The sequence below is a fragment of the Anser cygnoides genome, chromosome 3 (genome assembly GCF_040182565.1).
Source record: "Anser cygnoides isolate HZ-2024a breed goose chromosome 3, Taihu_goose_T2T_genome, whole genome shotgun sequence".
NCBI lineage: Eukaryota > Metazoa > Chordata > Aves > Anseriformes > Anatidae > Anser > Anser cygnoides.
The window spans coordinates 59886232-59912671 of NC_089875.1; the positions used below are offsets into that span (position 1 = coordinate 59886232).

The following is a 26440-nucleotide window of genomic DNA, read 5'->3' on the forward strand; positions in this document are numbered from 1 at the left end:
CAGGTCCAAACCACAACATGACATTCATAATAATTATCATGCCTGCAATTATTATTATTTTTTTGTTATTACCTGAAGAGATTTCACTTGTCTTTTTTTTTTTTTTCTTTTTGCCTGGAAGCTGCTTTTATTTATATATTTGTTTTTAATGAAATGCTGGGCCCTGTCCTAAAGAATTCGCAGTCAAAGCACAATGCAATAAATAAGTGGTTATTTGTTTATAAACAGCGTGAACCTCCTCCTGGTAACAGGGAGAAAATTAAAATCAGAAATGATAAACAGTGGTTGTGGCAGAGTGTCTGGGCACGCCTTTTGTGTACCGCTCAGCTTGAAGAGAAACCAGATTGCTTAGACTTAAAAATAATAATAATAGAAAAGTCCATATGTTATAAGTAGCAATAATGTCTTTCTCAAACAGCTAGGGAGTAACTTAGGGAGAGGTGGCGACCCAGTGCTGGCAGCTGTACCTTGGGTAGCATCCTGCACTCCAGCGGGAGGGAGGAGTAAAGAAAAGGTGTGTGGGGAGGGAGGAAGAGGAGCTTCTTTCTCCTCCAGGTCTTTCTTGCTCTCCTGCTTCTGGGATTCCCTGGAGTGCCTTGGTGGCCCCAGGTAGAAAAGCCTAAAGCCTAGGTTTGCCTAAAACTTGTGATCCCCTGCTGCAAGCCCCTGTGATGTTTTTCGTGTGCCCTGAACCTGCCTGTCCTCGGGGTTTGCCATGGAGCAGTGCTTTCATATTAGTAAAAAGCAACATTATGACTTTCTGCCCTTACTGGCACCCAGCTGAGGACCTTGCAATGAAAACAGATTTGTTCCCTTAAAGCAAATGTCTCTTTTGGCATTGTAACTTTGTCTGGTGGAAGGATTTGTACAAGCTGTTGCAACCTCTTTTTGCAGTGCACAAAGGTATTTTGTTTGTTTGAGGTGAAACACCCATCGTGGATGCAACATCTGACGCTCTGATAAGGAAAAACTTCAAAAATGACCATTCTGTGGCTGCTGGTATTGTTAACTACTTCACCCCTCAAAATTGAGCAATACAAACACCTCCACTGTGGCATGAGTTACTCCAAGGCCACTGCACAATTACTGCTCCTGACTGCTCCCTGGCTGATGGTTATGTAGGGTGCATTGCTCGAGTCCTTTGCTGAGCCCTCCCAAAATGTGTTTCTTCCTAAGAGACATCTTGCTGAGACCTTACACGCCCCATAGCCTAGTACAGCTAGGTCAAAGCAGGGCTCAGTCTCATCTTCATAGCAGGACACTGCAATGGGAGAGAGGCAGGGAAGGCAAACCCAGTGCACTCCTTTGGGGAGTGAGAGGGGTTGATCGCTGCAGGAACAGCATAAATGTGTAAGGTAGTTAGTTACTGTGCTTTGCTCTGCTCGAGACCACTCATAATTTTCTCATTTAAAGACACTCGCTAGTCTGATGAGGTGTCTTGGATAAATACAGTCCAGTTTTTTTTTTTTTTTAAGTCTCTCTTTGTAGGTCTAAGTGTGATACTCATGGTGCTATGTTTTGTTCCACAAGCCGTCACGCTGACTGCGGCGGCAGTACTGCAGTACTGTCATAGCCCTGTGTTTTTGGTAGAAAACTTACACTGTCACATGTATTTCTGTTTGCAGTGTTCCGTCTCTTCCCCAGAAGAAGAAAAGCTTATTACCGTCAAAAGGCCTAAAACCCCAGTTTCAAATGAGTTATCAGATATCAACACCCAAACCAACTGGACTAAGTCACTGCCACTGCCAACGCCAGAAGAGAAGATGCGACAGCAAGCACAGGCAGTCCAAACAGATGTGGTTCCTATTAATGTGACTGGTAGGCTTTTAATTTCAATAATTAAGTTACAGTAATTGGGGAGGGAAGGGATAAACGTGGACCCATGCAGGTGGATAGCATTTTGGCATATATTTGTGCATGAATTTGATGTCACTTATTTCACCTTTCTGTGAATACAGTATTTTGTGTTTAATAGTCCGTCTCTGAGCTTAATGAGAAAAACTCAAAATTCCTTAAATGATCATTAATGAAGATAGTCTACACATTGTGAGCTTGAAGTGACATTAGATATTCATGAACTAAAAAAAAGATGGATAAATCACTGAGTTGCTTTAGGCTTTGCTGAAGATACATAATGGAAAACCATGTTTTATAAAATACTAATGACATTCAGGATTTTCTTCTAGGATTTTTATTTAAGGAAGGTTATCAGAGACTTCGATATTTTGAAGACTAAAAGTTCCAAAGTTCAAGAAGAGTTTTCTAAGGTCTTACTTGTATCAGCAATAAGAGGTTTAGGTGTTGAGGGAGAATAGGGAAAGAATAGATAAGGTTAATGAGTCTGCGTCCTCAAGCAAGACTCTTGGTAGGTCACTCAACTTACATGACAGTAGCCCACATTTTCTCGTTGCAAGCTGTATATTGACTGTTTTCAAAATGCTCTTTGGTTTCACTGTTGCAGAATTCTCACTCTGTGAGAATTTAATAAGTTAATTATATTAAAGTGTAACGCTGAGTAGATATGTCGATGTGTGTAAATAGAATTTCTATGAAAGATTGAATTATCACCTCAATTTAATAATTCCTCTTTTTCTGTACAGTATCAAGATTGTCCACTATTAGTTAATTAAAATAACTGACCGTTTGCCTGCCAAAACAAGGATGATATTCAATATCCAATTTATTTCAAATGCCATATGGCATTCTCTGGTTCCATACTCACTCTTAAAATCATATCTTGCAGTGTTTGGTTTTGTTTTGAAAGTAGTTATTCTATTTTTCTATGTGATTACCAATATTTTTTCACTTTTTTTTTTTATATAAATTAGTGTTTTGTAAAAAATGAAACACTAATTCTCCTACTGAAGATGTCTGATGGTAAAGTTTTAAGAAGTAATGTAGTTTAAGGCCAGTGACAAACATCAGAAATCTCTGAGAAATCAGTAAGAAATGTTTCCTAAAATAAAAAATGGAAAATAGTTGAAAGCAACAGAAAAATATGTACACCCCACCTCTGGAAAATGAATAGAAGGAAAACAAGTGCAGTGCTGAAATGTAACTAGGCCATTATCTAGGAAATGTAGGCTACAGGTACAGAAGGCAGAGTTGTGGGGACAGTGGATTATCTGACACAATCAATAAGCTTGAGCATGGCTTAGATACTGTGACAGCAGGAAGACGGTATACTTACGGAAGGGGTAATCTGCAGTGTGATTTAATGACCCTGTGTACTGAAAAATTACAGGGGGGAAGTAAACAGGTGGAAAGAAAAACAGGGAAAAAGAGATCAAATAACCATCACAGATTTAATTCAGTGTCAGTGGATGCACTAATGCATCTGGATAAATTACACTTGTAATTTCAACCAGATTAATTCAAGTGGTGTGACAAACCCCGTGTCCCCTGAATTAGCTGGTTTGCCCTCAACAAATGCAGCAGTTCTCAGCTTCTCTGATAAAAAATAGTGCACATGCACATTCACCTTCCTGGAATGTGTTGTGTAGCATTCATTCCCCTATAAACATAGTAATAGGAAGGTATAGAAAGGGAGGGCAGTGAAGGAAGACTGGTGTTTTAGTGTGTGAGCTGGTCTCTGGGAACCAGTTTTCCCTTTGCCATGAAATAATCGTGTTGCTATTTTGCATCAAGCCAAGTGAAAATAACAAACTGAGTCCCACACACACATATAAAAAAAGCTGCCGTCCTTGTTCCCCTTTAAAAAGTCACAATCTGCTCCCCTCCTCTGCCCTCCCACACTCCGAGTAATTCTATTTTGTGTAGTTCCTTATGTTACTACACGAGGCAGGAAGAAAATGCCCCAAAATTCTGTGCCGTTTGTTAAACGTGCTGTGGAACGAACCATAGCTGGGTTTTGTTTTGATTCGGCTTTTTCTTTGCTTGCTCTTTTTCTCACTCTCCCAGAAGAGAGGTCAAAACCCTTCTGTTTATTACTCCTGGCATGAAATAAAATGTTAACCTCAGAAGAGGTGACAGCATTTTCAACAGTGCATCAGTAATGATCCTGCTACAACGGCCTCTCACGTGGCTGTGCAGCAACTGCTCCACTGGTTCAGCTTGAGGGGCTCTTCGGTGAACAGATTGCAACTAATACAGCGGCAGGCAAAATCTGTTGGACAGCCTGAAGGTGCAGGGGCATTGCGTCAGGCTGACAAGCTGCTGACTAGACATCCGATTTGGAAGCTGTTTCAATCCTCGGGAGCGGCTGGGCTGAGCTTATTCTGGCCTGGAAGGGGTTGGGCTGAATTTTCAGTGGTGGCCAGTCTTTGCTTTTACGTAGCCTGTGGGTTAAAAGATGTATTATGGTGTCTGCTGTAGTGGGTTTTCTGGAACTAACTTTCTTTCCAGATGGAGGAGTCTGGTGTTGGTGGAGGTGATCAGGGGCAGGCTGGATCCTGCAAAACATTTAAGCATTTGCTTGAGTCCCACTTGACTGACTTTAGTGAGATGTAAGCACATACTTAAATATTTTCAGTGAATCCAAGAAAAATGAAAACTGTGTGAGGGAAACCCAAGTAAACTGACGAGGAATGCTTAGATGATTTGTTACATACCTGACAGAAGAAAAGTATCTTTACATCTGCAAAATTATATGTAAACATCAATATTTTCTAAAAACAAGATGGCAACGAATAAAAAAAAAAAGAAGAGACATTTTGATTTTGCTTCTTGATTTAGAGTTTATTGAAGCTGCTGCTTTAAAATCCTATAAATTTGCGCAGTGGCTTTCAAAAAGTTGTTTCAAGTGCCACTGAGGATGGATTGGTCAGAGTTAGGTCTTCAGGAGCACAGGGGAAGAAGTTACTGTGGATCAGGGGACACACAGTGACTTTTCCCATGGTCATCCTGTTTGTCTGTCTGAAACTATATAAAAGACTCTCCTTGTTTGCACCCTCTTCTTAGCATTTACATATTATTTTATTCTACGGCATTCGAAGCAACATTTTAATTTCTTTGCAGCTCACTGTCTCAGGCATAATTGCTGGCCTTCGAATGGATTAAGACATGTTCAGAGATGCAAAGTTTTCTCTTTTGAATTCTTTGGGTTCATTATAATGTGGCCAGAGTTATTATCCTGCATGGTAGGATTATCTAATAGTCCTGACCCTGACCCCATAAGGGTCCTAACATCATAATAGCAGTGATGCCCCAGACAGTGGATATTCTATCTCAATATTTTAGGGCTTCTACGAAGCCTGTGGGATTCATAGCTCAAAATTTCATAGATCCCATGGGATTCCTCCTCCCTTCATCTTCCCTCAGTTCAGTCAGTCAGAAACTCAGATGAAAGCAACTTCTTTGTAGTTGCAAGGATTCTGCCTAGCACGAGTGCGATTCGTGGGAGCTCAAGATCCATTAACACAGAGTGAGAGTCTTTATATTTACAATATGGTGAATGAAACTGCTGTGTTTTTCCTTGTATTTTCACAAGTCCATATGCTACGCTTTACTATATGACTGTATCTTTAACTGTGTTACAGGTAATCAGTTTTTCTACACTATCTGCATGACACACATCATGCTGATGTGTAGTCAACCAGGGAAAATATTTATGACATTAGTTAATGTGCATTACTCACTTTTCAGAGGTAAATAATTTGGTCATCAATTTTCAAGAAAGCATACAAGGCAAAAAACATATTTGTATATAAAGCTTTTTCTGCATTTAAGTTTTAAATAGGTTATCTAAACGATGCGTAGCACTGCTTTAAAATGCTCTAACTTCTAAAAGGGGAACTTATGTGTGAGATTGGGAGTGGGTAGATTTTTAGAAGTGTAGAGAATTAGCTCACAACTTAGTGAGCAAGTTTTATCTTGCTGCTTGTAAAATGGCCAAATTATGAACCTCTAACCAAAAGTGAATTCCTAAAGAAAAGCTGCTCAGCCTTAATGATAGTGGTGCTTCTGGGTCCCATTATGATACAGCACATGGTCATCATAAGGCTTTGTCTAGCAACGTGCACTTCCACATTTTTTCAGCTCTTTCCATTGTATATATGTGAAATCATTTATAAAATCTCAATTCTAAGCAGCTTCCACTCTGAAATATTTGTGAGATCAGGAGATCAGTTTGATCTCTGCATGCTCCCTAGTACTTGTTTGTATTCATGTTAAAAGATCACCACCAGAAATACGATAGACCTGACCGTTTCAGAGAAACGTGGTATGAAAAAGAAGTGTCTTGTGTGATTTAATGATGGAGATCTACAAAGAAATTGCAATAGCTGTTGCCAATAGCAATATCTGTTCCTGTATAAACCATTGTAATCTTTCATCTGCAGGAGCAGATTTGCTTTTTCCTCAGATTATTATTTAAAAAACAAAAACCAACACCCCCCAAAACAAACAAACACAAGAAAAACAACATACAGGGCCAAATTCAAGCAAGGATTCTGATCACTTGTGGAATTACAGCTGCTCTCACAAGACCTGAAGTCAAATTCCTCTTGAAACTTGCAGTACTGTGTAATGCATGTGTGTGTCTAAAGCCTTACCGTGGCAGTATGCTGTATCTTTTCCTCCAGTGTAAACTTTCACTGTAGGACCAAGCTAACATCATTTATTAATGCCTTTTTTCATTTCTACAACAAAACTAGTGGAAGAAAGTGCATGATGTCAGCGTGCTTGGAAGTAATGTTGCTTTGCTTGTTCTACCATGTATTAGGGGAGAATTTCGACCGCCAAGCCAGCATTCGGCGGTCTCTAATTTACACAGACACGGTGGTAAGACGGCCGAAGAAAGTCAAAAGGAGAAAGACTATAACAGGAATCCCTGACAACATACAAAAGGAGCTAGGTATGGCTCATCAGAACTGTATTCCATCCACTGTTCATTGTCACTGCTTATCATTACTCGACTAATAACATTACCAGTGCTCATGAAACCAATACAGTCTGATAGCCGATTACAGTTCCAAATACACGTGTGCCTCCTTGCCACCTTGTGCATCTGGAAATTAGGGTCTTTTATCTGTTGACTTCCATCTGCTGAAGGGAACGTGGTATTTTGAAAACGGTTTACTGGTACAATGGAAATCCGCAGGGATATAAGGTTCATAGTTCTTAATGCCTTTCTGGAGACTTGGTCTACTCCCCCAAGATGGTCACTGAAGCACACCTGAAGTGGGCAGGCATTTCAGCTTGCCAAGAATTATCCAATGGAGTGAACTAATTCACTGATGCCTTCCTGAATCTGCTGAGAGTTACATCAACAGCGAAAAACCTGTAAATTTTCCAGCTTATCTTAGATCTAATTGACAGCCTCTCAAGTATCAACATTATTTGATTTGAAGTAATTTACATGTCATCATTAGCTATTGCATATATACCAAAGGAAAAATGCTCAGTCAGTCACATTTACACTACCTCAACCTGTCAGCTTTTCACAGTTAGTAGCATAGATGGTATTCAAAGTTGATGGAACAGTCTGAATTTTGGCAACCTTTCAGACACTTTTTGCAGAACTCTGATGATAGCACTTAGTTATTTTTTAAAAAGATGTTTTAATTTTTCACAGATGATGACTTTACAGATAAAATGATGCCCTTCTGCCTCCCTTCTCTCCTTTTTTTGCAGTAGAGAAAGAATGTCTTAAAATAATCTGGCAGAATATATATATATATATATTTTTTTTATATGTGCAATCAACTCATTTATTGACTTGTTCGATAAGTTTTACTACCTTGCGTTTTGCATTTCTTTCTTTTTAATTATATTTTCACTTCTTGCTTCTTTGTCTAGATTTTTCAGAAACAAAAGCAAAAATATGCAACTTTTCTGGATGGGTTTGAATAAGCTAGAGAGCTAGGCATAGAGAAAGACAGGAAATAAGCAAGTACATGAACAGCAGTTTGTGACTGGAACTGGAACTATGCTCTTTCAACTGTAATGGGACAGTGCCCTGCCATAGGTATCCTCTGTCTCAAGAAAGCAAATTCACTTGTCCAATCCCTGCATTGAGTCTTCAAGTGGCAACTTTAAGTTTTATTACCTTTGGATCTCACATAATGATTTTATGTCTAACTGCTGCTCTGAGATTTGTCCAAAGCTGTGAGGTGTCTTTGTCGATCTCTTCTTATGGGATGGATGCTGTTTTGTCCCTGCCATAGGGAACTCCTCCTCAAAATGTGTTTTCCCTTCCTCCTGTCCACAATGGACCTTGCTATCTGGCAAGAGACACTTTCCAGGCCTAGAGTCCTCCTGGAGGTCAGAACTTGAATTTATTTCTTGGGACGACAACCATTTATCAGCCTTGCAATCAGCTATAAGCAAGCTCAAAAGTTAAAGTAGATTTGTTCTAATCAAACAAAGCTACATGAAACATGGTATTTGGTTACTCTTAATAAAAGAGTTTTTATTCTTAATAAGAGTTTTTATTCTTAGTAAGAGTTTTTGCCTCTTAAATGCAAAATTGACACTGGGTATCACTTAAACTGTTCATTTTCAGGATTCTTGCAGTGTTCTTGAGTGTGGTATTCTGAAAATTACATACATACCAAGGTCATAGTTTTCACTTTTCTGTAGAGATTTTCTTGACATAGGTAGGACCTACCTTGAGGGCAGAGAGCTGAGCAAAGCAGAGCCCTTTGTTCTAATCTACCTTTTATTACTTTTAGGGGTTCCTGACTCTCTTTCAGGCAGGTGAATTTTGAAATGACTGGCAACTGTACTTGTGTGGATGTGAGGAGAATGCTTCCTGCTGACAGCATCTCTTAAGCTTGGAGGTTACATTCGTGACCAATTCAGACCGATGCTTAATGCTTGAAAACATCAATGGCAGTTTACCTGGTGGAATAAACAGAGAACGCAGTTGGCATCTATGTTAAAAAGAAATCTTCAGTGAATATCTTAAGAGTTTGTGACTTTTGCCAGTCTGTTTGCTAAGGGCAATAGGTTCTGTGGTCTTGATTTTGTTCTTTCATCTCACGCTGAGCACATTTCATGTTGCACTGCTTGAAGGTTTTCCTTGGCTCCTATTTTCAGTGGCGGAAATTCTAGGGCTGACAGTACCTCACTGTAGGAGCTCTCTCTGGCTGGTTCTCTGGCCTACAACCGGCAGGCACGCAGTGCTTCAGCCATCTGCCCTACAGTGGAAGTTGTCCCGAGTAGCTTCATGTTGCTTCTGTGTTGGTTGCGTATCATCCAGACAGCAAAATGTATGCCAGGAAAGCTCTCTGACGGCAGTTTGCATCCTGTTAGCGTGTTGCTTTCCATCACTAGAAACAAAGTGTGTTTGAAGAGTGTCTTCATCTTATAGATGGAAAAACTAGACGTGCTGCAGTGAAGTGACTTTGCTGGAGTCACCCACCAGGCTGCTGGCAAGGCTGGGAATAAATTATATCTCCCTCACCCTTGTTCAGTGCACTTTCTGCCTTTTCTCCCCTGTCACTCCCCAGATATTTCTGTAGCCATCCATTCCCTATTTCTCTTACACTGTCCCAAAACAAACATCGAGTTGTTTTAAAACATTCCACAGTTCATTTGATCGGAACAAGGATCCGGACTAAACTCCAAATCAAGCAATTGCATTGTGCCTATTGACATTCTTCCTGTGGTTTCAGCTGAATAAATCTCTTTGTTTCTCCCCTGAAGCATTGCTGTGAATGGCTACAATATTTACACAAAGATTAAAATCCCTTGGTACACCAAAGTTGCTGTGCACAGGCTAAATAACCAACACGTACAGCAGATTCTTGTTACCTCTTGTTTATTCTTCAGAAGGAAGCAGAAACTTGAGAGAACCTCAAAGCTTCAACCAAGCTTGAACTATTTTCCTTTCTTGCTAGAGAGCCTGGAAGAGCTTCTGCCGGGCCAAGCTGCTGGGGTTCTCCCCCAGCTGCTTTGGCTCCTTTGGAACAAAAAAGGCCAAACAGAAGAGAAATCGTATGCTGATTGCTGGCATGAGCTCAGCGGCCATGGTACCCTCATAGAATTTAGCCAAACATACTGAAAGGAATCATTAACGGTACCCACGAGGCATGTGCTGAAAGTATCTTTAAGCATTCCTACTTTGGAGAATTGTAACACAGCCGTGTTTTCACAGGTGTGTTCCAGCGATGAACCACTCTCTGCAGGGCCTGGAAACTTCCGCATAAAAACGTTGTGTAAATAAAATGCAGTGTGACGGATGTGGTTCTGAGGCAGACTGAGAGTATTAGATGCCTGCTAGTTTAGAGATGCTGGTTATTCTCTCAACAGTTGCTGTCTGACAGCAGGAGCATCTCAGTACTATTTAGCAGAGCAACAGCAAAATAAAAAAAGGTGAAGTATTCTTTCTCTGCCAAACGTAGGAATCAAAAAAGTAGTTTTGCATACCTCTGAATTATCTTTGTTGTCTTGTAGAAAACATATATTCAATAGAACATACATTCAATTTAATTATATATATGTCAGTGGAGTCAATGTTGGATCAAAACTTCAAAAAGGGCAAGAAGCTTTAATTTACTTCACACTTTTGTGCTATGTCAGTTTCTCTGTTCTGTGTTGCTAATATCCGTCATCTCTAGCTCTCTTTTTCAGATAGTACCTTTTATCCAAACCGGTGTTCTCCCCTCAGGCAAGAAGATGATTCTCTTCTCCTTGGTACGGATGAGCAGCTCTCTGGGAGAACCTGTCACAGGCCTTGCTCATATCTCAGCTCCTGGTAATCTTCAGCTTCCCTCACATGTTCTCAGCTCTCCAGACTGAAATAAAGGCAGCAAAATGCCTTCGTGTTTTTATGGTCCCTTCTCTGTGTCAGTGATCTAGGATCTGACTCAGACTAACTATCTTTTTGTGCAGCTACAACTTACCTGATTGCACATGTTACTCCAAAAGTCTGTGCCAGTGCAGACCCAGGTACTGCTGAACAGTTTCTGCTGTCCTGGACTTGCAGCAGGAGCAGGTCCCAGACCATGGTATCTGTTCTGCCACAGACAGTGCAGTTCATCTTCCAAGTGAGCATGTCTCACCAAAGCAGCAGGGAGGAAACCACCTTCAAGTTTTCTACCTTTTGATTTCTTCTTCTTCTGCCAGACATCTTGCTTTTCTTTATTCTAGTGGAAAGTTTCTGTCCTCTTGGTTTACCAAAGAAGGTCTGACAAGTTCATGCTTTGCATGTACTTTCCTTGAATGATTTCATCCCCTTTCTTGACCTTTTTTTCAGGTGCAACTCAGGGCCTTTATGGCTGTGTGGTTTTTTCCCCATCTACTGTTTTTTTTTTTTTTTCCAAGCAAAAGGATTCAGAGGGTCAGAACAACCTCATATGCTTTCTTCAACTTGTTTCCCTGCCTCCCATCTTCAGTAGCTCACAAGAGGTTGTCATCTACTGGGCTTTCTGTCAGTCGTCAGAGTGGATATGACTGACACCTGAACGCTCAGTCCCTCGCCTGCTTTCTTGTGGCACAGCTCAGGACCCCGTTTGGTACTCCTTTGAAATGGTTTATAGGAAACCATTCCACCTCAAACAAATGTGCGCATTTGTGTCCTTTTGATCCTTGGGAACTCAGCTGTTCTCTTGGAGACTCTTCTTAACTGATGTTCTTTTCCAATCAGTCCCTTGGGTGCTAGCAGTGCTAGCAGTCATTCAAACTAAGGGTCCTGCAGGTAAAGGTCCCAGGTACCAGGGGTCCTCCAGGAACACACGCAAGAACCCAGCTATTCAAGGCAAGGAATTCTGCATCCTGGTTCAAGTTGCAACTTTAAACAGTCTTTGGAGAGAAACTCTCAGAGTTATTTTGCCTTTTAACTAATACTATTTTTTTTCAGCTGAGTTTCTCAACATTGCACCCAGAGCAGAGTATTACAAAGTATGCAAGTATCATCAGCTTTTTGATAAGGGGAATGAAACACAGGGATGTCAGCGATATAATTTTTTACCAGGAGCTGGATGTTCAGTTACCGAAACTAACTAGTTTCACTAATTAGTTTCAATTCCCTATATTTGCATCAGAATTCTCCCTCTCAGGGTGGCAGGGATATATGCAAGGATTCAGGATATTTTTTATCTGGCAGCGTGGAAACGTATTGCAGGATCCTCTGCAATGTTTTTCTCCCCTTTGAGAGATTACAGATGCATGGAGCACAGTGAAAATTCCTGAAATTACCCCGAGCCTGATGTACTTGTCTGTTTCTTGTTGAGCATCTGTTAAAAATCATTGGTATGCAGGCACTAGGGTAAAACAGATGAAGGATCTCTGTTTTCTTGGTGTTTTTTTTTTTTTTGTAACATTGTGGAAGTTGTGGTGCCTGAACAGTGACTTGGCCAGGTCACCAGGTTTGGAGGAGGATTGCTAGGTGTGGCATGAGAAGAAAGAAGATGAAAGGAACAAATCCTAGGAATGTGCCTATGGCAGAAGAGACAAGTGCTTAGAGTAGAAATGATTAGTCAGAAGTAGTCTGGGAAGAGAGCTTGCTTCTATACACCAGTTGAAACAAGCATGTTCTCTGTGATATCAACACACACTTTATCCTCTCAAATCCTCAGTTTTCCACCCTCCTTTCAATGCACAGAGGACCCTTCTGCTGCAGCAGGCTGCTGGTGCCACCAGATCAGACAGAGTCACGGGGAGACAGTGAGTTTTCTAGGAGCTACCCAGCCCTAGGGATTACATGCAGACCCTTTTTTTTTTTTTCTTTTCATCAAATTAGCACAGTCTTAGTCTCTGTCATACCCAGTAACCACCAGAGTCAGGCATATACAGGTTACACCAGCTTTCCCCATCTTGAATTAAGTGCTTGGAGCTCAGGTATGCATTTGAGCCTCTTCTCTGTGTTCTCATGCAGAAAATGTTAAATGTATTGCATACTCCTCTTCTTCCAGGTGGGGGGTGTTCTTTATTTGCTGCTGGGGTCTACACTGAACATGTGCATTAAGGAAGAGCATTTGCCCTTAAAAAATCACTTCAGCATTTTCAGCATAGCAAGAAGTGGGGTAACGAAGAAGAAAGGAGTCCAGATACAGGTCTCCTTTGGTGGACTTTGTGCTGGCTGCAGGGCTGCTGGGCACAGGATAATACAAAATGCAGACAAGAATATTATTATTTTCATCCACATTTATCATACTACCAAACTGCAGCTACTTCTGACTTAGTAACATTCAGCATCTGTAACCTGATGGCCATTTCTGCAATAAGTTCTAGCTGCTGTCTGCTCAGACATTGTCCCTGTAACTAGATGGGTTTGTGGATATTATTCTTTAATTCCAGATTTTTGGTGTTACAGAACTCCTGTAACTTCTGGCTGTTGCTTAATAAGAGGGGTTTTTTTGATAGACATATAATTTTTAATTTAATATTCAAATAACACTGTGAGCTGTCCCATAGAATTGGACTGTTTATCTCTCAGCTTCAGTACTAACAAAGGCAGTTTGATTTTAAGAATTTTTGAAAAAAAAAAACCAAACAACAAACACTATGTTTTTAGTTACTCTAGAAGCAAGTGAAGGCTTTTCAGTACATTTGGAAAATGCAAATAAAATAATCCTTACTGCTGTACTTTGAATTTCACCTAAACCTTAAAACCCTCAACATTTTAAAAGAGCACACAATTCCTCAGTGGTCCTTTGTTTACTTGTTTGTTTTTGAACCAGTTTCCCTGCAGATTTCTGTTGTCCCCCTACGGGAAACAGAGGAAGAAGAGCAATTGTATTATTAAAAAGGGCAAGTAAATCCTTACAGCTTTGCATGAGGTTGTGCATACATGTAAAGCTGAAAACAAAGCTGAAATGATTCAGAATATGCTGCATATCTACAAAAAATAGTTCAGACCTCAAAGTTAATAGCACGAACCATGGAAAGCCCCTTCCCTGAACATATCCCTATTCATACATCTGTTCTAGTAATGAGCACAGGGTAGGGGCTGATGCTCAGCGGCATCCCGCGGTCACTCGCCTTGCCCCCCCGTTAGTGAGCTGCTCCAGCACAGGTTTAGCACGGGCCAGCCAGCAGGCTCCAGGCTTTGCCTGGCCTTGGGTGCGAGGGGATGGTGCAGGAGCTGCTCCAGCAGTCACTTGGGTACAGTCATCCGTACGGGAAAAGGGCCTAGCTTGGATTGACAAGAGTAGGGTCCCTGTCCTCTTCTTTAGCAGCACCGTGGTTTCAGAGATAGCACCATGGTTTAATTTTGTATTTCTCCCATTTTAAAGCATCGTTTGCATTTGCAGTCGTCATTGTGTCCCAATATCACATTCTGGAACTCCTAGTTTTGAAAAGAGGAAAGAGGAGGTTAGCAAGTCCAGTCTTGTGCTGCTTTGCCGTTTGCCTTCCCTAGCAGGAACTTTTTAAAGAAGCATAAACTGTCCATGTGTGTTAAGCTGCTTGTGAGTTGGACTGCATTTAGCTTCCTGTGTGAACACAAATAGATTACATGCTGAAATGAGGTTCTCTCAGCCTCAGGTCAGTATGTTACAGTACTAGATGCTGTAGTGCTTACAGCTTCATTCTGCACCAGCCCCCTCACTCTGTGTCGCGTGTGTGCGTGTATTTCACCGTGGTAGAAAGAGGAAAAGTAACCCACCTCTTTGCTTTTTTATGGAACTTAGTACACAAATTTTTATTACCGGATATTTTTAATTGGCTAACAGTTGTTATCAGGCATGTCACAGCTCCAGAAACATTCACAATGTCTGCTTAGATGGTTTCCTCTCTCTTAACCAGAGGGGGACACTGATTCTCTAAAGAAAAATAAAAAGGAAAATGTGGAAAGCAAAAATATTTATTCTTACTGTACTGTTCTTAATAACTGTACACAGGGTATGCAAATAGCTATTTTGATTGGCTGCAGTAGTCCATCTGCTCTGACAGCATCTCATATTAGATTATCCAAGATGTTTGCCAGCATCTGAGTATCTAGCTTTGCTCTAAATCTTTACTAGGAGCAGAAAGAGGCTACATTTTCATGACAGCAAGAGAAATCTACACAAAGCAAACTAAATAGGCTTCAAGCTGCTAGAACACTACTTATGTGCCTGGGAAAAAGAAGTAAACAATCTTCTTGTGTGTGCTGCTTTCACTCTAGTCTTTTCAGAGCCCTCTTTTCCTTATCCTAAATGCCTCTTGTGGCTGCCAAGAATAAGGATAATTAAATGTCCTTTAAGTGGTGTTTAAAGCTGCACGATAAGAATACCTATCTTCCTGATCCGGTTCCGTACAGTAAATGTAAAGAGTACAGTCCTATTGAGCTGTGCTACCGCATCTCTCCTGAGAGCAGCTTTAAGGTGGAGATTTGAAATAACCAATTTTCCCTTGCAGTGACATGTGCAGCATTCTTACACGCATCTCCAGCAGCATGGCTGCCTCTTGTGTTTGCTATTTATAAAGTGGTGCGACTGAATCGAAAAGCAAGAGCCTTACACAGACTAATTTTAAAGCTGTATTCTTGATTTTAAGGCAGCTACCAATAAAAATGTAAATGTAAAAGAACCTTAGGGTCCTTTCTACTGACCCAGGGATGCTGTATTTTGAATTAAAACAGTTTTTCTATTGTCCTCAAAGTCTGCTTATGCCAATATATCATTATTATTTCATCTTTTAAAGTACAGTTATTTTTGGTTTTCTGGTGGTGCTGACGATGAGATAATCATTAGTACTAGCTGTTTCTTTTCCCCATTTCCTGGAGTTATTCCTCGGTGATAAATAGAAAGCAGTTGTGTGGAGAAATGTTATTTAACGTTTTTCTTTGTAGTGTTGGATCCTATTTCTGTATAAATGTTGTTATAGCATGTGTATTATTTACAGTAAAACAATGCATGTTTCAGTGTGTTAGCCTCCTTTTAGAAGAATGGCAAGACCTGGACAGCTAGCCATGTCTACTGAACATTTTTTCTGAAGTCTAATGCTTTTAAAAAGCAGACATGATTATTCACATTAGTCTCCAGATTTCCTTCCCCTTTTCTTTATTGCACGAGGCATTAGCATGGAAACACACTTCACATTTCTCAGGCTTTTGTCTGTTCCCGCTGCTTTGCCTCCTGGAAGTCAAACAGTGCTACTTGGTTTCTGACATAACTGATTACTATGGAAATTATTACCATGTCATAAAAGAGGATTTCATGTGTCGAATGTGCGGCAGGAACACAGACGGTTCTGTAAGCAGAAGGTTCTTAGTAATGAGGAAAAAGGGAAGAGAAATGCAGAAAATAAGGAATGCCTGTGCAAAATCCATTGTTACAGATTCTTTTTCAGGAGGCATTACCTTCAAGAGATTGGGGATCAAGCAGATTGCTGATTTTTTGTTGTTGTTGCTTTTAAATGAGTAAGAAGATAAACGTGAATTTGTGCTTCAAGGAATAATTATTTTATTTTGACTCCAGCAGTTGGCACTGGCCAAAGCGATTTCCGAGGGCATTCGATGTATGTCCCAGACCACTGTTCCACGCTAGGGAGACTAGACAGCTATCGCTCTGCTATGCAGCGGTCTGAAACCAAGGACACCAGCTGCCAGACCGAGGAAGTTAAAGTTGTGCCCCCTTCAATGAGAAGAATACGAGCACAGAAAGGACAAGGCATTGCAGCCCAGATGTCTCAGTTCTCCAGCTCATCTGGAAACATGTCGGTGATGAGTGATTCTGCCGCAGTTATATTTGCTTCTCGCCAAAATAGTGACATGGGTTTTCACAGCTTGCCTCGGGCTGGTGCAAGAGTGTCTCTGCAGTCCCTAGAACAGACACAGAGCATCTCTAGGCAGACAGAAGACATTGCTGGCACTTTACCCCACCAGATAAGTAAACTGCAAGTGGATGATGGTGTTGTGCATCTGAGGAATAATCCCACGACAGGGACTGTTTCGCGGCCAAAGTCTCAAGAGGTGAGAAGCTATGACAGTGAAAAGTCCACGAGCCCAGCATGCGTGGTCTCTCCTCATGCCACCTACTCAACGAGCGTCATTCCCAATGCAACGCTGTCATCTTCCTCAGAAGTTATTGTTATTCACACTGCCCAGAGTGCTGGATCATTGGATAATAAAATGGGCGGCTCTGCTGTGTACCCAAAGCCAAGAGACAATCCTGTTGCCAGTAATGCAATAAGCGGGAAAGAAGATCACCATTCTTCAAGTGGTAACTGGAGTGAGAGTAGCTCCACACGTCACTCGCAGACTTCAGACACCATCCCATCTAACACTGTCATGATGCTCTCTCTTGGTGACTCTGCTGTCTCTCTCAGCACTCCTGGAAATGCAGAGGCTGGATCTCAGAGTGCGAACTACGGCTGCAGAAACAATCTTTCTTTACCAAACCAGTCCCAGGACAGCGATGGTAGGAGTGAATCTAGCTATTCAGGGGAGCGAACGCAAGCAGCAGTGAACAGCACAGAGCATTGGCTATACAAGTCTGCGGAAAATAGCGAGACTTCTTCACGCAAGGTGGCTTGTACCACACCAGGCTGTGCCACTCCTGGTAGCAACCTGAGCAGCAGCAGCCTGGAGAGGACATCGGCCAGAGAAGATTCTACTTCTCTGTATTCTGTGGAGCAGGATGGTTATTACAGCTCCATGCCCGTGGACTCTGGGCTGAAGTCAGACATGCCATGCAATAGCTCTAATGGTTTTGGGAACCCCAGAGACAGCGTGATTAACGTCTTTGAAGGAAAGGAGAAGAAACATCAGGATGACCCGTCGGGCCAAGGTGACAAATCCCTGGTGAGAAACATCTCTCTAAAGAAGGCAAAGAAGCCACCTTTGCCACCATCTAGAACAGACTCACTCAGAAGGGTACCCAAGAAAAAAGCCCAGTCCAACGGACAGGTACTTGATGAAACCCTAATTGCCACCCTCCAGCATTCTCTGCAGTTGAATCTCAAGTGCAAAAACAGCAGCTCCCCTTCCCAGAGCCCCTGCAGCGATTACGAGGATCCCTGGGTGCTGCGCTCTCGCAGCCAAAGCTCGGTCAGTGCAAGCAGCAGCATGATGTCCACCACCGCTCCAAACCTGTACTCCATCTGCACCGTCACCCCCTCCCAGAGCGAAACGAGCAGCATCAAGTCCGAGTATGCCGACCAGTGGGGTTACTACAGCGACTACGCTGCAGTGGCGGATGACCACGCAAAGTCCCCGGTGACCCATTCTGCCAGTACGTCGTCTGCTCTCAGTGATTACAGCATCAGCCACTTCAGCGATGGCTCGAGGGCTTCTGTGCCACAAGTGCCCGGTGGACTGGCGAAACCAAAGAGCACTTCTCCGGAGAAATCCCACCGAGTCACATCACCATCCAGTGGGTACTCTAGCCAGTCCAATACGCCCACTGCGCTTACTCCAGTGCCTGTACTGTTAAAATCTGCATCATCAGGAAACGGGAAATCCAAGCTGAAACCTAAAGTGCCTGAAAGGAAATCCTCTCTTCTGTCTTCAGTCTCCATTTCTTCATCATCCACTTCTCTTTCTTCAAATACATCTACTGAAGGGAGCATGAGTGTGAAGAAAATGGACCCCACCCCGAGCTCTCCTCTGGATTCTGGTGCACCTCCTCCAACACCTCCTCTCTCAACACCTCCTCCACATTGCCCTGAGCTTTCTCCTCCCTATCCCCCTCCTCCTCCTCCAGCAGAAGTCATGGATCTAGCACTATCGCCAGCCTCTCCCACATTTCCCCCTCCTCCGCCAGAAGCTGATGCAAATTCTTCCTTTGCCCACAGCGTCCAGTGGTTACCACAAGAAACTTCCGTCACTTCATTCTCTTCCCCTGTTCCTCCTCCTACTACTTTCCCCTTAGCTGTCCCGCCACCAGCACCACCTCTTGATCCGAAGCTGACAAAGGGTGCAACGATATACCCACAGTATTCTTTTAAGAAACGTAATCAGGAAGATCCTTGCTACAGCCCAGTGAAACAGCCCTTCAACAAGCAAGATGCATCAAGACCCGTGATGCCCTTAGTAACTACCAAAGCATTGCAAATGGTGCAGCTGAGGTCTGTGAAAAAAGCAACAGAAGGTGAGCCATCACCCGAATCTGCTTCTGAAACCACCTCTCAGGAAAAGGGTACTGTAAGCTCATCATCGCAGTCTTCCCTAAAGCCGTCTCTCTCCCTAAGACTCAGTAACAGCTTAGGTGAAGAGGAGATGAAAACTCATGGCACTTCATTTAAAAACTCAGCCCAAACACTGGCTCAGAGTTCTCCTCTGACTCCCTCTGACAACATACCTGCGCTTGACAGCGATCAAAAATCTGCAAGTACAGTAGGTCTAAGCAGGTCTATCGAAGCTGTTTCAGTGGGGACAGCTACCGAAGACATGCCCGAGTCTCCAGTGCAGAGCAAAGACTTCCATTCTGCCATGTCACCTCAGGGGTCACCAGCACCTCCAGACAAGACTCAGGTCATATTGCCAAACAAGAAACCACCTCCCATTTCAAAGAAACCCAAACTGTTCCTCGTTGTACCACCTCCACAGTTAGATCTTACAGTGGAGAAAATAGCTGAAGTGAGTGATACTGTCAGAGGCGCACCAAGCCCAACTAAGAGAGACGCTGTGCTTGCACACTGCGAGGAGGCGAGAAATTGTCTTACAGATGGACTCAGCTCTAGCGAGATGGACTCTGGCAGCCTGGTTCCAGAGGGAGGAGCTGCCGGAGTCACCTTCTCCGAAACAGTGGGAGCTAGTGCCTTTGTGGCACAGCCTGCTGCATCACCAGATCAAGAAGAAGCCAGGCAGGAGGAGCAGCCTGCTTTTGACGAAGGAAGCAGTTCAGGCAGCAGCCAAGACAGTGGCAGTAACACTGACGGGCACCTATCTCAAGAGAACGAAAGCGGTGAGTCTGTTCGCTTTTCCTCCTCTTCAGATGTAGCAATAGCTATGTTAAAGAATGTGGGGAGTGAGGATAGCAATCCGAGCAGTCAGATGGTCTTCTGTAGAGAAAAGAAGCTCTTACAGTAGTTAAAGCTAAAAGCCTAAAGAAAGTTGCAGGGATCAGATTAATAATTGATGACATTTCTTATTCCTTTCTGACATCTCGTTATCGCAGACGTGGAACTAAAAATGATGCTTTATATAACTGCTAGGATTAAAACATGCTATGAGAACATGGTTAGCTTTGTTGATTTTGATTTTGCATTTTAATGGAAACCATAAAAATATTCTTTCAGCATCGTACTCTGCATGTGTGTGAACAAGCACAGGCTTTTCATGCACTGCAGTTTCCTAAGCGAGTGTATTCTGAAATCACAACAACGACTGGTGTACTTGCTAAATCCCTTGGGTGTTTTGCCTTGGAAGCAAAGAGGGGTGATTTCAGGATTATAAATCTGTTGGGTTCCTGTGATGGACTGACAGCATTGTTCATTATTTCTGCATAGCCGAGGTGTTTGAGTCGGATACAGCAAATAGTTCCTTCCTGCCAAGCAGTAGTTATGGGGAAGAGACGGACGGAGTGGCAACACCAGCGAGACCAAGGACTACTGAGGATCTTTTTGCAGCCATCCACAGGTACTGTAGAAATTTCCCTGTCCGTACTGCCTGGTCTGTTAATTCCCTCAAAAATTAATTGACATTGTTTTTCTAAAACACCCAGTTACAACAGTCATTGCTTTAACTGAAAGCACACATTTATCAGCTTTCTACTAAGGCTATATATGAAAACATGTGGAAAAGAGCTTGTGTTTTATTGTTTTGCAATATATTTAATTCATTCTGAACTAAAAGCTATTTGGTTAAATCAATATAGATTATATTATAAATATCCTGCCTCTTAAAATATCAAGTTACATCTAGTATTTATTGTACTGTTCTCAATCTGCCATATTAACTCTACTGTTGCTTTTTCTGTGTATCTTTTTGTTTTCATTCTCGTTCTCCATCTCTTTTTACTCTTCGCTGCTTATATGGTGCAGTTTGGGACAGAGGCTCAACGCTAATGCTTCATGGCAAGCGTGGCTGAAACTGGCAAGTAACGCAACATGTCAGTCATATGGCAAAACATATGGCAAACGCTGGATTATAGTTTGCCATAATCCAGCCTGAGGTCGGGTGTTTTGTGTCAAACTGGTTCATGAATGAAATGTGCAATACTGGCTCTTATTAATGACATTATTCATTTCCCTTGAAAACAAAATAGGCAACTACATTTCCATGCTGTTCATGGTAGGTTTGCAAGGAAAAAAAAAAAAAAAAAGCTTAAAAACACAAAATGGAACGTGTGCACCATTTAAACAGTACACACAGAAGACCATAACCACTCTCTGAATTATCGAAGCTTGCATTTAGACTAGTATCAGTGTAGTGGTAGTGCCATCTTGTGGCTCTGTCTTTTACTTCAAAATCTGAAGGGGCCATCTCCTGGTCACAGAAAGTGCTTAGTGGCATCCAGATATGTTGATCCAGGTGTCTGGTCAGTTTGCACATATGTGCATGACTTCTACATCAGTACTGAGGGACAGAGAAAGCCCTTTGTGAGAAGTTGGCTAGGATTTGGGAGACCACTTGGGATGCAAATGCTTTTTCTTTCATTTGTGAAACTATTCTTTTCAGATGTTACAAAAATGACATATATGTGATACTGACTTTTTATAACTGTTATCCCTTAGGATTTGGCCCATAGGAGCTTTTCTAAAAACGGTCTGTTGCATTCATGCTGCATGGCACTCACTAGGACTGCGACAAGTCTGTTTTTAGAATGAAGTATTCTGGCCAGTAACCTTTTCCATTTTGTATGCGGATAGAGAGTGGCTCTCTGTGTGTATGCACATACACGGAATTCATGAGTTTATGGGGAAATGGACAATGGAACTGGATGTGACATAGTTAAAACTGCTTGACACATTTATTATTAAGACCTTGCTTTTGTTGGCTTTAGACTTGAACCACTTATCTTCCTCGGTTGTTAGTTAATCAAAAATGTTCCCCTCCCTCCGTTTCTAAAAGGTATTATTTCAGTGATTGGCACTCTTGAATATGTCCTTTAGAGTAAGACAAGAAATTTGGTGGTATGTGCGTCAAGGGCAGGAAGAAAAAGCTAAGTTTAAGTCACAGTTTTGTTTGAATATATATCCTATCTCTGTCTGAAAAGCCACCAAAACCAAATCTGGTTCTTAATTCCAAGTCTCTGCCATAATTTATACATGCTGAGAAAAACTGGTTAAATGCTGTCAGCAAACTGACCACTCTGCCCTGCACTCACCGTGTTGCTGAGTTACTTCGAGCCAGGATAACCAAGTCTTTCCCTGCAGATCTTTGAAATTGAGTTTTGTGCTGTTTTTCTTTGGAATTTAATTTGATTTTTGGCAGCAGTACAACCTCAGCTCTGGAGTGTTTAAAGATACCCATAGGCAGTCAGTATCCTAATGAAAGGAAGTCTCTTCCCTGTAACCAATTCACACACGTGCTTGCACGCAGCATTATAGAGCCATCCAAGCACCGGATCACTTGCTGCCTATGGTACTGACACACAGTCAAATCTAGACAAGCTTCTCAAGTTTGCCACTACCAAAGTCATCGTTTTATCCTTATGCTATCTTCTGTGGCCCATTCATCCTCAGGCTGAATGGATGTCGGTATTACATTCTTCTCTCAGACAGAAAAGTGGCAGCGGCAGCAGCTGAAAATAGCAGCTGTTACAGTTGCCTGTGGGGGGTATCACAAGTGGTGTATTTGTGAACTTAACTACTTAGAGAGACAGGATCGCTCCTAAGTATTGGCAGAGTTTATGGCAGTATCTGTTGCTGCCACCCACTTAGCTGATGGATCCTGCTACTTTGTTTTGTTGTATTTTTTTCTGTCAGTAGGCTGCAATGCATAAAAACATTTGAGCTTGCCATGGCAAATTCTCAGACCCTCTAAGAAAGTACAGCTAAAGATTGCCTTGAGTAGAATCCTGTTTTACAAGGGGAACGGTGTGTATTGGACACATCCTTGATAAACATTAATATGGAATTATACCATGATAATCTTGTATTTGTACCAAGTCTGCTGACTTGTTTTAAACTTCTGGCAAAAGAGAATATGTAAAATTAGGATTTATTCAATCTTCTTGAATTCATTCTTGTTTAGCCCGCAAAGAAGCAAAGCAACTTTGCTACAGATACAAGGCATGTTATACATCCCTTTCTTTAAGATTTCTAATAATGTAAAAATGGGGCAATAGAACTCCAGTTTCCACTTATTCTCAGTCCTATGCTTGTTTCTTTTTTTTTTTTTTATCACTGCACTTTACATTTAAATTAAAAACACTGAGTCCTTTCACGTGGAGAGAGAACTTTCATTCAGAAAGTTGGGCTCTCCTTCGTTAAGTCAACGAGTTGCAATGGTAGAGCACCAACAGGACTGTGGATTTAGAAGCTAGAAAACTTGGTTTTCACTATTGATTTAATTTGGGTTTTTGAAGGGATGGTTATGTCTGCCTCACTTAACTTGTTCTTAACTGCAGAAGCAGTGCATTGCAATATCCTTTTCTAAGTGAAGTGCACTAAAATACACCAATTCTCCAGAAAGCATTAAATGAAACAGGAAAAAAAAAAAAAAAAACAACACATATTTGGAGGCATATTTTTAATCAAATCCCCAAATAACAGAAAAATGGCATTGAGAATTATCTTCTTAATGAATTAGTCTTAGCAGTTGAATAGTGACTCCAGAAAATTTGATTTGCTAAACAGACTCAAAGTGTTTTGGACATCAGTATTGCCAGGTTTATTGTTTCATTGTCCCAGATTTGCAGAAAAAGAATAATGCATTTAGCATGTACCTCCAATACTTGCATTAATGCCTTTACAGTTTTGGTGGTGTTCTTGCTCATACTTTAGATTTAGATTACTTCTCCCTTCTCCCTCTCGTGGCTTTAGCTTAATTCATTGTCATCCCTCTAAGCTGAGTTAAACTGAGTGAGGTAAAAAGTTTCATTTGTTGTTTTCTCTTTTTTGTTTTCCAAACTCAGATCCAAAAGGAAAGTCCTTGGCCGTAAGGATTCTGAAGACGAGCGCACCCGCAACCATTCTCCATCACCCCCCGTAACGCCCACTGGTGCTTCCCCAACCTTGTCTACCCTTAAACAAGCAGGATCCATTCAGAGAAGCGTTCGCAAGAGCAGCACCAGCAACGACAACTTCAAAGCCCTGCTGCTGAAGAAAGGGAGCCGCTGCGACACCAGCTCCCGCATGTCAGCAGCAGAGATGTTGAAGAATACGGACCCGCGGTTCCACCGAGCAAAGACAGACGCTTCCCCTGACCTTTCTGACAGCCCTGCCAGCTGCTCGCCCAGCAAGAGCAAACGGGCCCAGGAGGAGTGGGCCAAGAGCGAGGGCCTGATGCCAAGGAGCATGTCCTTTTCTGGCACTAGGTACGGCCGATCGCGAACGCCCCCCTCCGCTGCCAGCAGCAAGTACAATGTCCGCAACCGCATCCAGAGCAGCCCCATGACTGTGATTAGCGAAGGAGATGGGGAAGTGGTGGAGCAGTCAGAGGGCAGGGTCCGAAGGACTTTGGAAGAGCAGCAAGAGAGGCAGCTCGATATGTTTAACAGTGATGAAATAGACATGAATGACTTTCCATATGCCGAGGAGCCAGGCTGCAAGGAGACCTTGGATCCAACCCATCTAGACTTAATGACTCAGCCAGGTACTTCGGGGAAGTATCTAAGTCCTTCAGCTGAAGAAAGTTAAGAGGCTGTGACAGAAGGCATTGGATATTTGTCTAGAAAATGACAGAGGACTAGATTCCAGAAGAAAGCCCAGATCAGGACAAGTTTACTTCACGGAGCATTTATTCCATGAACTGCATGTGTGTGTTTAAATGCCGAAGCAATGATAGTTCTGCATGGTTGGGTTGGGGTGGGGAGGACTTGCTTTGAATGAATGGTCTGTGGCTTAAAGAAAGTAACAGCTGAAATTTTTGTGTAAAGCCTTAGAAGTCCTCTTGCGGGGTGTGGGGAGGGATTTTTCTCAGAGCCTGTAGGGGTGTGAAGTTTTTCTTTTTCTTGAGACTGCAATTGTGCAAGCAAAATTTAGGAATAAGCCTGAAAAAGAAGAATGGGAAGGCTTCTGTGGTACAAGCTGGACGTTTGCTTCAAAAGCATTGCATTGGTGCAGCGTAGTGCATTCGTTAAGCAGAGAGGTAGGACGAGGTGCCGTTGACCTGTGAGAGGGTAGAGGAGTTGGTGCTGGGGCTGCAGGGCTTCTTACTCGGGTACGTCCCAGTGTCAGAGGAAGCGTGTCCTGCTAATGCAAATAGGTCACCGGGTTAAGAGTTGCTCCAGGGTACTTTGTTTTTTCCTGAGGGAAAATGAAACATGAGTTAACATGGAAGAGGGAGCGAAGTTTTATAACACAGTACTAGCTGCTGTGCAGCCACACACGTACACTTGGCGAAACACTCATTTCCAAGTGAGTTGCTTCCCTGACCAGAGTATTCCCTTAGAGAACTGGAACAACTGCACGTGTGCAGAGGTTGCGAGCAGACAACAGAGAAGTGGGAGAGAAATTAAAGTGTATACTGCTGGGGTTTGGAAAGGTTAAGTTTCTGAATTATAAAAAAAATAAATAAATAAAAATTGAGAACTTGCACTACAGAGCTGTAGGTGGAGCCTGTCTTTCAAAATTGAAATTTGGGAGTAATGTTTTGCCAGAAGTCTTTCTTCCATTTGTCAAAATGGAAGGGCTATTACTTTTCATCACTTGAAATACAAATACTTGCTAACTTTTGGTTACCAAAGAATAAGTTACAGTTACTTTCCTTTTTGATTTGCCTGCAGTATTTCTTTTCCTTTTTTAACCTGAATAATTTAGTGAGGTTCGTTTTTATTGTATATTTTACAGAAAATAAAAACATTAAACAGTTTTCCAATTGTAAAGAAAACCATTAATTAAAACTGAACTATTGGCTGGAGTTTGGGGTTCTTAGTAGGAGTGAAGCTTTTCATTTGTAAGAAGAATTTTTACATCATTTGATGGCGTGCGCAGTTTTTGTATTGTTTGTAAATATTAAAAGTTGTTAAAATATCTTTTGATCTCCCTACCGTAGAATTTATACATTTTTAGATTGCTTTTAAAAAGAAAAAAGCACTCTTTGTAGATTATTTATTTTAGAGAAATATGCTTGTAATCTCTTTCTTCAATCCTTTACTTGTTAGTAATGTAAATTTCAGGGGCCTTTGTTTAACTCTTCCCTTCACAAGAGGGGAATAGTGATGAAAATGCTGTGACTTTGCTTCAATAAAGAAAAAGGCTGCCAGTTGCCATATTGTCTTTTGAGTTGATTAATATCTCCTTCAAAAGATGTGTTCAGCAGTGTATGGCAACCCGCTGAATGCCATAAACCATGCTTCTGGCTACTAATCCCCACTTTTCATTGCAAATGTTACTAATTCAGTTTAGAGACAGAACTAAAGCATACTTACGCATCCATCCCACTTTGGCATGTCAATGCTAAGACTAAAAAAATTGAAATAATCATAAGCTTTTTTTTTTTTTTTCCAGTATCATACATGAGTGTTTCTACTACTCCTTACTTGCAATCTGTCCCAGAAAA

General features: G+C 41.8%; 1 protein-coding gene across 9 annotated transcripts in view; it reads left to right on the top strand.

Annotated features, from left to right (window-relative positions):
* Positions 1-26146, top strand: part of NHSL1 (NHS like 1) — a 169718-nt gene extending 143572 nt beyond the window's left edge. For 5 of the 9 annotated variants that reach the window (XM_066994234.1, XM_013175530.3, XM_066994239.1 and 2 more), the window contains exons 4-8: positions 1626-1818; positions 6683-6814; positions 16308-19736; positions 20281-20410; positions 23853-26146. In XM_066994234.1, the coding sequence (XP_066850335.1) occupies positions 1626-1818; positions 6683-6814; positions 16308-19736; positions 20281-20410; positions 23853-24576 (4608 nt within the window). In that variant the 3' untranslated portion in view covers positions 24577-26146. The remainder of the gene's footprint in view (positions 1-1625; positions 1819-6682; positions 6815-16307; positions 19737-20280; positions 20411-23852) is intronic. The other 4 variants (XM_066994236.1, XM_013175533.3, XM_066994235.1 and 1 more) reach the window with 3 other exon arrangements.
* The last annotated feature ends 294 nt before the right edge of the window (positions 26147-26440 follow it).